Genomic DNA, 13,284 nt, shown 5'->3' on the forward strand with positions numbered 1-13,284 from the left:
TGATGGTAACAGTAGATTTTAATGCAATTATGAGAAACTCAAATATATTTAAACAATTTTAAATACACTATCTTAAAACTCAAATTCAAAATGATCTAGAAGAATCCGATTTGTGCTGTTTGTTATATTTTAATTCCCTATTATAAAATTACAAACTTTAAAAATTTGAAGTTGACACAGAATGAGGACATCAGCTGCTATGAAACATTTTTTCTTGATTTTGGTATCACAAAACTGTAATGCAGATTTTTAAAAATAATATTATATTTATTGGTTTATTACATTATTGTGTATTGGGGGAGGAGAATAAACAAGAGCTGTAATCTATTTGTTGTTTATTTGACTTATTACTATTTTTATTTGACTTACAGTTAACTATTGCATGACTCATATCCTTATATCAAAATAAATATTTTTGTTATGGGAAGAACAGAAATAATGTTGATCATGTTTAATTTTGTAAGTCTTGGATTATAGTCAATCAATCGGGAGTGAACTATATATTTTTCAATCAATAGCTTTGTAGCTTTAGTAATATTTTATTCATTTTTATAGCTGACGTTCTTCAAGAAGAATTAGAAGAACTCAGTGATGATATTGAAGACAAAGAAAAATTAACTTCGACTCCAGACCCTTCACAGTTCACCAGCGCTACTCATTTTTATGAAGAAGTTGAAGATACTAAAGATAGTGTTTGGCTTGTTCATGTAGTTGGTAAAGACACGCTGTTGGATGATTACACTTGGAGGGTAGTTCGAAAGAAAGTTGCACCGTTTGCAATTAGAACAGGAGTTTTTAATTGCAATCATGACCCTAGGTATTTTATACATTAATTTGACATTTTAGACTTTTACATATTTAGTTATATTTAGTGCATCTAAGATGAGTTCACCTGTAGGAGAGGGAACTTATGCACTCCCCACCCTAGCTCCTTCTCCCCTCCTCACCATAATAAACCTATCCCCTTCTACCAGAAACAAAAGATCAAGTTGCAATCCTCAACTCAGTAACACCAAAGTGTAACCAGGTTCCTGACTGATGAAGGTTACTGAACAGAAGGTTATCTCTTAGAAGGAATCTATCGCTTATCTTTGACGAACTGTTTCTTATTGAATCTTGTTTTACTTTGTAGGCGCAAATACATTGACAGTTCTGTTCTGACTTGCTATTTAAGTTTGCAGTATCATCTAAAAAGTCATTTTTTAGATTTGATAATCATTGTGTTCAGAAAGAAACTACCTCTTTTTAAGTTTATTACTTTACATGATGTGTCTTTACTCTAGTCCGCAAATGGCTTCTTTATCAAAGTTATCATTGTTAACTTTTGTTTTATTTTTGGCCATTTCTAGGTTGGAGTTTCCAAACAAGGTTTATCACACCTTTCTATAGCTTCACCCTCTTTTATAATGTTTCTCATAGGGTGTTTCAAGACACCTGTAGCCTAGGAAACTTTTCATAACAGCGGATACAAGCCACTCTCAGCCTCTGTTTTCATGAATTTAAATACGTTCATAATTATGTTTTATGCCATGTCCCATGCTTATGGGAGACATGGATGGGGACCATCTTTTAACGTGTGTTGGTCTAGAAGATATTGAGCAGGATGCGGACCAACTAAGAAGAAGAGTAAAATTGTATTGGGCTGCGAGAGGGAAAATGGCGTAATAGCGCACTTCCTGTGACATAGGAAAAAATAAATAAATAAAAAAATAATAATTATGTTTTTGGTTTGAGAGCAGATATTTTTCCCCCTAACCATTTTAATATACTTAGTAAACTTATAATATTGCGATATTAATGAAAAATAGTATTGAAAAAACTGAGGCTCCATACAGTTCTGGACAGTCAGAAGTGTTTGTTGGAACAGACTTAAAACAAAAGTTGCAGGAGGGTTGTAAGGGTTGGCAGGAAAACGTTTTTCACTGCGTATCTCCACCCTCCTTCTATCCATAGGCAAATTGATCTTAGATGCACTATACTAACTCTTGTAAGTTGTATTACAAAAATTGTTTCTATGAATAACATCTCATTAAACTGACTTTTGGCTGGGCACACATTCAGATGAAAAACTGTATGACATTACACTGCACTGTATATCAATGTGATAGATATTATATTGATTTATATTTTGCAAAATAAAATTTAAAAAATTGGATTTTGTTAATTTATGATATAATTAAAATTAACTTTAATGATTTGTTAACTTATAGTACTCTGTATATAATTCACTAACTGATAATTTATTATTTGTCTTTATCTATTGTTTTTATATTGGAATGGTTATTGAACCTCTTTATATTATGTATAATTAAATCAAATCTCATATTAAATTTCATTTCATAAAATTTGCTAAAACCTTCAAATTTAATTAGAGAAACACTTATGCATATAAAAATGAATAAAAAAGAAATATTAATGTAAATTTTTATTTAAAAAAAAATCGTTTTAGAAGTACAAATAAGTTTCCGCATATGGGCACTAAAAGAAAAACACATAATTACTCCACTCATGACAGAAAAATATTCTCCTTCCTGATAATGCGTGTTTATAATAAGTATGTTTCTGTGTCAGTCAAAACTATTTGGAACCACTTATTTTGGAAGTCTTACCCCACATGCCATATTTACCAGACATTGTCCCTTCCGATTATTGCTTGTTCCAGTCGATGACACATGGTTTTCCACCGTAGCGTATTATATTGTATGAAGATCCTGAAAATTGGGTAGATTTTTAGATAGTCTCAAAAGATGAAGAGTTCTTTTGTCATGGTATCTGAATGATAAGAGAAATTATAATATATATACATAATTGACCATATAATTTCAAATATGAAGAAGATGGTAGGGGTTACGGTCAAAAAGAACAAAAATTTTACTACCATTTTTGATTTTTTTTTTAACCCAACGCTGATTAGAAAATATACCCTAAAGAAACCCATCTTCAGATTAGAAAATATAATGGCTAGTAAGGGACAATATTTCAAAGGAAACATAATGTACCATTCTTTCGCAGTAATTTCCTAATTTGTGATAGAAAACGGTAGAAACTTATTTGTACTCCTTAAACCTATTTGTGAGGTTATTAAACCTATTTGTAGCTCTTAGATTGTTTTGTCTAACATTAAAAAAAAAATATCTTCATTGCTAATTAACTAAATTATTTTTAACTGAAAACCTTAATTGCTATTTTTTTTAAACATAAGTTGATATTTATGCAAATGATTAAAAACTGCTATTTTACAAGTTATCTTTGAAGTTTGATGTATTGAATTTAAATTTGTAATGTAATTAAGATTTTTTAATTATCATTTTGTTCTTAGACTTTGTAAAAGGAAAGGATGGAAGGAACCTTTGCTGTTACTTGCAATGCCTCGTGGTTCCAAACCCAAAGACAAGGTTATTCTTCGGACATGCCATTTGAATAAGCCGCAGGTAAAATTTTAAATTGTTTTAATTTCCTTCATTATATTATATTATACCACCATTTTTGTTTTATTTTTTTATTTTTCACTCTGCAACCTTAGAGGCTTAATGCTTTGTGGAGGCTAAGTTCTTTACCAGCATTTAGTTTACCTTAGAGATGTGACAGGAAATAGGTTGGATTGAGTCTGCTGTCTGATGATGGGGCTCACAAGATTTCATGATATCTATAGTCAGTAAGTTCGTAGTCCTCAGTTGAGTCTGAACGATTTATCTATGTTTTCCGCCTTTGTGGACGTTTTAATGTCTGAAAAAGTGGGTTAGTGCAACGTTAGAGGCTATCAAAGAATTTAATATGCCTCCGTGAGATGAATCCTGTCACTATCGACAGTCCAAGTGTTTTATGGATGTAGTCAGTTTTCGCTCTTTGTAGAGTAGTATGTTTTATAATAAAACTCAGGATACTACCCTGAAACTGTTAGAGTTTCTTTGTTATTGTGCATGGTAGCATAGATTAGATGCTCTGTAGAGGAGGGCCGGCCAGTCTGAGAACACTTTAGTACTTCAGTAATTTTAAGTGAAGAAAAAGGTTAGAAGATGTTAGCAGGTAGTATTATAAGGTAACATTTCATAGTTATTCTGATGTTTCTCCAGGCCAAGTTGCAGGTTTAGCGATATGGGGCTGTTTACTTAAAAATATAGAAAAAAATCATTTTTACTTCTATTGGTACATAAAAATAACATTTTAAAAAATTCATATTAAAATAGATTAAAAATTTGTTTAAATTAAAAAAAAAAAACTACCCCTGTGCGGTATCCAAAAGGAAGATTTAAAAATAAACTATGTAAAAAAAAGAAAAGAAATTCCATAAGTTAATAGAAAATATTGAGGAAAGATGGCCGCTAAATCAACTGACACTCAGAGTGCATCAGCCTTCTCACTCCCTGTCTCACCATCCTCTCCCTGCCTGCAGCAGTTAAAGGTTTTTAGGGGCTGTTTGTTCCCAACCACCGTTTGGTTGTTTTTTCCGAAGGTGGTCCTGATACCTGACTCTTCAATGAATTAGAGCAGTAATTCCCAAAGTGGGTGTTGCAGTGATTCAGGGGATTGGTTATGGCCACAGATGCATTTGGGGAGCGATGAATAACTATAAGTTGTCACGGTCAACAATATTACTGCTGACGAAAATAGAGCTGAGATTTACTAAATTGGTAGCTCCACACCAGGTTCATTCTTCTCGTTAAGATGATTTCGAATATTATACATTTTTTTGTTCAGCAAATAGTTTGATGATTTAAAGTTCAGTGTTTCTAATTTACACCTTTCTTTGCTATTTTTTTTTCAAAAAAGATTGAAATATTGATACATATATATTTTCTATTAATTGCTATTAAAATTTAAAAATAAATTAATTTGCATGGGGCTCTAAGTAATATTTTTCATAAAAATGGGGCAGTTGGACAAAAAAGTTTAGAAACCACTGAATTAGAGGATAACCTTCTTAATTATTAAAATAATTATTATTGCAAGTCAGTCTTATTGTTGAGGAGATAAAAACAAATACATTGTATTTTTTGGTTTATAATTACTTTTTTGAGAGATTGGTGATAATTATAAATCTCTTACAATTTTTTTTCATTTTATAAATTATAGATATTTATAGTTTAGATATGTTTTTAACATTATAAATAAATAAATGTAAGGTCTAAAGCTTCCATTAGAATTTAAGTAATTACTTAATGAGCCAGAAAATATTATGTTGTTTACTCAATATGTATAGAAGAAAAAAAAATTACTGATAGTTAAAATTTATCATTTTTATACATACTCTCAGAACAAAAGATTAAGTTCGTAATGCTATAGACACTTATATTATTTTTTTCCCCGAATCAGAGAATTTTATTTCATTATTATTTTTCTAATATTTAAAAAAAAAATGCGGTTTCGCTATTATTTATGCTTTTACTTAGCCAAATGAATTTTTTAATATGTTTAATTATTCAAAATTAAAACATTATTTGGATTTTAATGCAGTCAAAAAAACATTTGTTTCTGTTTAATGAAAAATAATATTCAATTATATGAATGGTTTGTTTTGTTAATTAAGGATAATATTAGGTTGTAAAATAAGTTCGTAGAATTTTTATATATTTCAATTTAATCCTCTTTGTGTTTATAAAATCATATTTACCTGATCAATAATGTTTACATATTCTAAAAAAGGATTAGTTAAGGTGCTTTTATACATCAGTTTAACCAAGATTCCTTATCTTTAAGTGGTATTTTGCTTGCTCAAAATTGAAGAGAAAAAAATTCATTTTCATCATGTAATGATTTTTTATTTCGAAAAGGAAAATCTACTGCACAGATGGTTAACATAATTTGCATTGTGTATGGGGATGATGCCTTAGAAGAAAGCACCGTCCATAAGTGGTTTGCTCGGTTCCGAACCGGAAATGTTGACTTCAAAGTGTACTTCAACTGTTGACCAAATTCAAGCATTGGTCACAGACAGCCCTCACTCGACGAAACGGGATATGGCTGAACTGTGCTCAGAACAATTAAAGGCAGCGGTTGAGCAAAAGCGTCCAGCATGGCTAATCGCAATGGCATAGTTTTCCTATCACGACAACGCCCATCCTTACGTGTCTTTGCAGGCCCGGCAGAAATTATTGGAGTTTGCTGGGCTGTGGTTTCCCATCCACCCTATTCATTAGACCTTCCCCTGACAGATTTTCACTTATTTTAGCCCTTCAGAACTCCCTTAACGGGAAACACTTTAATTCGCTCGAGGACTGCAAAATGCACATAGCGGAGTTCATTGCGCAAAAAAAAAATTCTGGAAGGAAAGAATTAAAAAATTACCTGAAAGTTGGCAACATGTAATAGATCAAAATGGGTCATATATAATTGGTTAAAAATATTCACAAGAATCTGAAGTTTTTATTGAAATCACCAGTAAAAAATGCTACGAACTTATTTTACAACCCAATAGGAGGTTGGAATTAAAAACGATATACTTATAAGAACTTTAAAAATATTAATCACAAAAGACTGAAGTAAAAATTATTATTTTTTTTTCATTTTTAGGCAATTATAGAATGGTTAAGTGAAGAACTTTCTGTGAGAGTGAAAAAAGTATCTAGTTTACGAGAAGTTGAAAATGAGTGGTTGGACAGCCGTGGAAACAAAAATAGCACCTCGACCTCTGAATCAAACCTTGCTGTTAAAGTTTTGCTTTTCACTCATCTGTTGCATCCTCCTCTTTTCCTTGCTGCGCTAAGCATCAAATTTACCGGTAAGTAATTTCTTGTGCATTATTTCTTTTTTAGTAAATAGTTTTACCCTTATGAGTGTTGTTAACTGGTTTCAAAATATTAAGTTTAACATTAAAATGAATGATTGCCTTGATAATAAAATGAAGACAACTTATATATAATTAGTAGATATGCTATGTTTCACGCATTTGTCAATGAGATGATTATCGAAGATAATTATCTAAAATTATTTATGTTAATTAATTTTGACCAATTGAATCTTTAAACTTTTATAATTGAATTTTTTTTCTAACGGCTTATTATATATTAATTATAATATTAATAATGTGTTCAGCGATATTGTATTGTATAAACACCAACTCCACAGAAGTAAATAAAATATTTATTTTTGTTTACTTCTGTTTTCTTAATTCAAAATACTTAATTGGGGGTTTAACTTTAGGAACACCTAAAAAAAAAAAAAAGAAATATGTCAGTTGCCACATTTAAAGTTTTTTCAGTAAAAGAACTCAAAATATCTGAATTATATTTATTTTTGCAAACCAGTAGGAAAGATAATATTTTCATAAAGATCAACATATCATAAAACTAAATCATAACCTAAAGAAAAAATATGAATATTACAATAGTAAAAAAATAAAATATAAAATTAATGTTATTATGACAATATATAATACATGGTCAAATGATCAATTGACATAGAGAAAACATGTGTATTTAAAATGTCTTATCTGTGAGTGGCTCCAAACTAGGAAAAATGTCGGAATCTGCAGCTAAAGATGTTAGTAAATACCTCCTTAAGGTGAATACAGGGGCCTCGACGAGGTGATTATGGAGCCTTGCACTCGACAGCATTGTGCCATGCAGAGTATTGCAGAAGTAATGAACTGGAGTTCTTACATGTAATATCATTGCAAGATGATCGCTCACGCTTCGTTTTTTGTTTTAATTAAAATATGTTTTAGGTATAGTTCAATTCTATCTATTATATTCAGTTGTATATAAAACTTACAAAAAAAAAAAAATTAATTAATAACTATATTATCAATAAAAAGAAAAGTAATGATTCTTTATGAAGATATTTTAAGTATAGAATTTATAAATACGTGAAAAAGATAATTATTTAATGTAAAACAAAATTATGTCAAACCCATGTTTATAACCTAAAAGCCTTACCATAAGTTGTTGGCCGCACCACCCATAAATTTATTTATGATTTTAATGATTATGATAATAATAATAATTCAGATTGATCATATTGCCATCTGTCTCTATCTGATAAGGCCATCTCACCAGAAGTGTCGTCCTTGAGTGTCTCTTCAGAAGTTTTTTTAATTATTTTTCATTCATTATGGTTGTTATCTAGTTTTCTTTTTAGCCCTGAAACTTCTCCCCAAACTAAATAAGTTTCACTTATTTGTGTTCATTACTACTCTACTGACTGAACCCTTTACATCTTTCATATGTTTGGTTTCATATACAGAATAATCTTTACTAAACAGTTCCATGATACGGGAAGAATTTTGGTGATATAGATATAGGAGGAAAAACATTTGAACGTAAAAAGGTTTAAGTATTTAGGTTCTACAATAACTAGAAAAATTTATGAGGAAATAAAAACGAGGTTAAAAGCAGGAAATGCTTGTTATTTTTCAATGTCAAAATTGCTTAGCTCACGCCTTCTGTCCAAAAACTTTGAAGTTAAAATTCACAAAACTAATATCCTTCCTACTGTTCTTTATGGATGTGAAACGTGACCTCTTACACTAAGGGAAGAACAGTGCCTTAAGGATTTTGAAAATGAAATACGTACAATATTTGGACAAAAAAAGGACAAATTTAGAAGGCTATACAATGTTGACTGGAGGAAACTGCACCCAGTGTATATAATTCAGGTTATGGCATCATGGCGAATAAAATGAGATGAATAACTGATTTGGTCCATATATACTTCTCATACATCCACGATAATTCTTAAATTATATTTACAACTTGATGTTTAATTCTTGATATATATATATTTTTGTATTTATATTTATTTGGGTTATTAGATTTTAGAATTTATATTAGTGTCACTTTTGTACTTACAGGTAGAATAACTTTTGGCATATTTAGTGTTAAAAAAGATGATCAGAAAATTGGAAAAATCCCGCTGTATCTCATTATCACCCCAGAAAAGACGTCTGTTTATGGAAGGAGAAGAAAAGAACAATTCAATCTGATTTCTATGAACACTTTTTTAAAAAGTATTCAGCCAGAAATAAATGATATATTCTTATGTAGTCTAGTCCTTGTCAACATGTTTGCTATGTTACATTTCTCTCAGGCAAGTATTATCAGTCTTTTTATTTTATAGGTTTTCTCCAAATATAATTTTTATTAATTAAGGTTAAATTAATCAAGTTTAAAAAATTACGTAACTAGTCACTCATTGTCGACATGACCCGACTTCTACTTTATAACTTAAAGGGAACTAAATATATTTAATGCAAACATAAATACTTCTAATAATTTATTTCAAACACTAGGAAATAAGAGAATTGCAGGTGAGAAAATCACAATTTTTTTTTTTAAAAAAAAAATAACTTGAAAACTTTATTTTATAGATTTTCTCCAAATATAGTTTTTATTAACCTTAATTAATCAATTTAAAAAATTACGTAACTAGTCACTCATTGTCAATATGACCCAACTTCTACTATATAACTTAAAGGGAACTAAATATATTTGATTCAAACATAAATATTTGAAATAATTTATTTCAAACAATAGGAAATAAGAGGATTGCAGGTGAGAAAATCACAATTTTTTTATACATAAAATATAACTTGAAAGCATTAATAGAATATTTATAAGCTTAATCATTAAAATAAATAAAAAAAAACTTAACTGGTAAAAAATAGTGAGAATATTACAACATAAATACCAGCTGAAGGCTATGTGAACAACTGAATAGATAGTGGTGTTTGTTTCTGCTATTTTCCCCAAATAATTCTTAACTGTTCGTTGAGGAAAAACAACAGTTCTTAAGAACATCATTAAGATGGATTAACTAATCATATCTATCCACTTAATTTTGTTTTTAGAATTAACAAATTTGAGAAAATGTTCTAAAAACTGTTGAAAACCCTATTTCAATTTTTTTATTATTATTTTAAGCTCATATACATTGTGATGAGAATTAAAAAATAAAAAAAAGTGACTAAGTTTATTAAAATAAAGTGGTTTATTTTAATCAAATAATAAACATTTTTATAAATACTTATCTCAACAAAATAAAAACAAATTAACATTAGCTTAAAAAAAAAAAAAAACATGGAAGATTGTTGATTGATCATGTGTAATATATAAAAGGAAAATGGTCTGGGTGTGGTAAAAAAACAAAACAAATAATAATTAACTATTTAATGTGAGCCAATGTTTCACCCCTACTTTTTGAAGCAGGGCAAAAAATATATAAACAACTAAAATTAAGATTTACCATGAAAAGTATAAATAAACAAAAAGGTATTCGACAATTGACAAAAATGAAAATAACAAACAAAAAAGAAATATAAAAATACAGTTAACACTAAAAGACAGAAAAATAAGGTCAATAATAATAAAAGTCAAGAAAAAGGAAAGGAATAAACAAAACAGAGCACCCATTTTACTGAATGGAAGTAAAACTAATGAATGAGCCGAAGGTGGATGAGAAAGCCAACCAGGATGGAGGAGTGGGGGTTAACAAATACGTTAGATTTTGAAGCAAAAATATTATTTATTATCTTTACTTTTACATTATTTTAAATCTTTTTGCCTAATTACTATTTGAGGTGTTTTTTTTTTTTTTTTTACTACACCATCTTCCTTTTATAAAAAAATAAATTGTTATTTTTACTAATCATTTTTAATATACCATTATTGCACACTGTTCTTATACAAAGGTGGCATCGTTGGTTGTCTATGTGATTTTTTTTGTATTAATGCTTTTGGTTATGCAGTTATAATTAATAATAGATAATTACTTGATAAATTTAAAACGGCTCTAATAATTTTAATTAAATATGTTATATCATTGAATTAATTGATTCACTAAATTAATTAAATAATTGATGTTGCTTAGGTACATAGAGGCAAAAGAAACATAATGTTAGCTAATAATCATTGTGGGTCAAAATTAACAAACTTTGATTCAACTGTTATAGTGTGAAGAATAACCTAAATATGTGACAAGGTTAAGAAAAACAACTGGCGAGAGGATAAAAGGGTTTCCCTTGTCGGATAAGTAAGAATACACCAAGAAAATAAGCATGGGTCATTTTGATAATTGTCTATTAAGAGGATTATCCATTGGGGAGAGATGTCTGTTAGGTGAGGTTTCTGTATAATTTAGGTGCAGTAAGTGCTAATATAAGCTGGTTCATGAAAATGGGCTTACTATAATTGAAACATATGTAATTTTGAACACTTACCTGTAAAGTAAGGCCATCACACCTCGAGCTGCACAGCGGGGTTGAAGAGTGATTTTGGTAGGAATAAAAAGGCAAAAAAAAAAAAATGCTGCAAGCAGTTGCAATAGCCAGTGGCGTAGGACAGTATGTGTTGTCAGTGCGGGCATTTGGAAGCGAGAGAGAGTTAGAAGTTCGGTGGCAAAGTATTGAACCTTAGATAATTGTGATAAGGGGGGAGGAGCGAAAATAGTGCCGACATAAAATTTAATTAAAAAACCAAACATTTTCAAACTATAAAGGAGATGGTCGGGGGTGAGGTCAAAAGGAAACAAAAAATAATTGTTAACTATTATATATATATATATATATAATAAATAATTTTCCTGCTAGAATTGACTGTTCTATTCTAATTATTATTATTCTGTAAATATTTTCTGGCTTAAGATATAAGAGGTAACTTAAGATCATTTATAATAAAACTTTAATGCATTATTTCTTTTCCAGATGTTTCACTTCTGTTCGCCAGTCCTAAGACTGCCACAATTAATTTTTAAATATTGTGATAATTTATTCAAAATATTGACTGTTATAAATTTTTTACAGGTATTTACTGATTCCTGGTGGAGAATTATCGTAGCAAGTATTTGGACAATAGTAACCTATAATCTTTTGTTGTTTGCGTGCTGGCTTTGTGTTTGTGGTGCTATAAGATGGCCTGTACTATCGTTTTTTGGAAAATCGGCATCATCTTGGCTGCGGTGGTTCATACTTTCCAATGTAGGAAGTTTGGTCCGCTCAGACTGGCTTTGCCTCCTTCGTTCTTATCCTTTGTTCATATCCTCACTTTTTATTTTTGGAAGGCTGGCAAGTCTTAAACTTCCACGTTCAGCGAATAGAGACAGTTGGTGGGAAATTGATTGCCTTTTCCGACCGTCTGTTCAGCCAGCTGTTGGACATTTTGAATTGGAAGAAGGGCTTCTTATTGAGCGTCTAGCAGTACCTTCATTTTGGCTTACTCCTGTCACCTCTCCTGATTACATCAAGAATTTGAGAGTATGGAAGTTCATTAAGAAAATCAAGAAGGACAGTCCTGAAGCGATAGAAACACTCATGGATGGTAGCAGCGATGAAGTTGTTAAAACTCTATCAAAAGGCGATCTGCCCCTTGTCATTGAAACAACAGAATGTGCTATTTGTCTTGAAAAGTATCGAACAAACGTAAGCTTGTGCGGTCTTCCTTGTGGACATAACTATCACCACAAGTGCATCCTAATTTGGCTTCAAAGGGATAATCACCACTGTCCAATTTGCAGATGGCCGGCTTATAAACCGAAACACACTTAAAATGTCTTATTTCTAGGAATTTATCAGCCTCCAACAATTATAGGGATAGCGAGTAGGGACCAAAGACTTTATGTTCAGCTGCAATTGTTTGATTTTATTCAATAGCCAAGAGTATATCGTGAGGAAGTGAAAGAATATGGAAAGAAGAAGAGACTGAGATTATTCTATCCATTCCCTTTTCTTGTATTTCAATGGTTTTCATTGATAACTTTATGTGATAAAAATTTGTATGATTATGTATAAATTCTTATGCACAAGTCTATAACATGTTTTATATAGTTATTTTAGTGTATTTTTTTTTGTTTAGTCTGTGAGAATTTCATAAAGAAACAGTAATGTTACACCAATTTTTTTAAGTGTGCCATTAATTGTGATAAATTGTTACCAAAAATGATGTTTTCAGTTTAATGATATAACTTCATTCATTTTCTTTTTTTTTTAATTTCTTATTCTCTTTTGGCATGTAATTTCTTCTTTTTTAATTTTATCTCTCTGTGAAACTAAAAATGAATCCTTCGTTCAAAGAAATGTTTTATTAAATATAAATAACCTATATGTATAGTTAGTCTTTAATAAATATACCCTTTATCTTTAGTTTTAATTTAAATTTGTCCAGCATTTTATTATCTTAATAGATATTATATTTAAAAATACAATCAATAGGTTTACTTACTCTTCTTTTAAAATAAAAAAAATAAAGAAGTTAATATTGTTAACAATAGTGAACAATAACAATTTCCAATTCCACTCTTTCTCATCTATGTCCTCCAAAGTTTACTTTTCGAGGAAGCATTCCTCATCGAGAGGGT

The 13,284-nt window shown here is 29.8% G+C and overlaps 1 protein-coding gene across 3 annotated transcripts in view; it reads left to right on the plus strand.

Annotated features, from left to right (window-relative positions):
• LOC106692985 (E3 ubiquitin-protein ligase RNF103) overlaps nucleotides 1–12,624 on the plus strand; it is a 17,931-nt gene extending 5,307 nt beyond the window's left edge. For all 3 annotated transcript variants that reach the window (XM_014439284.3, XM_014439285.3, XM_014439283.3), the window contains exons 3-7: nucleotides 556–817; nucleotides 3,320–3,431; nucleotides 6,511–6,718; nucleotides 8,789–9,024; nucleotides 11,735–12,624. In XM_014439284.3, the coding sequence (XP_014294770.1) occupies nucleotides 556–817; nucleotides 3,320–3,431; nucleotides 6,511–6,718; nucleotides 8,789–9,024; nucleotides 11,735–12,475 (1,559 nt within the window). In that variant the 3' untranslated portion in view covers nucleotides 12,476–12,624. The remainder of the gene's footprint in view (nucleotides 1–555; nucleotides 818–3,319; nucleotides 3,432–6,510; nucleotides 6,719–8,788; nucleotides 9,025–11,734) is intronic.
• The last annotated feature ends 660 nt before the right edge of the window (nucleotides 12,625–13,284 follow it).

Source organism: Halyomorpha halys, unplaced genomic scaffold, assembly GCF_000696795.3.
Source record: "Halyomorpha halys isolate HHAL.00 unplaced genomic scaffold, Hhal_1.1 Scaffold82.1, whole genome shotgun sequence".
Classification (NCBI taxonomy): domain Eukaryota; kingdom Metazoa; phylum Arthropoda; class Insecta; order Hemiptera; family Pentatomidae; genus Halyomorpha; species Halyomorpha halys.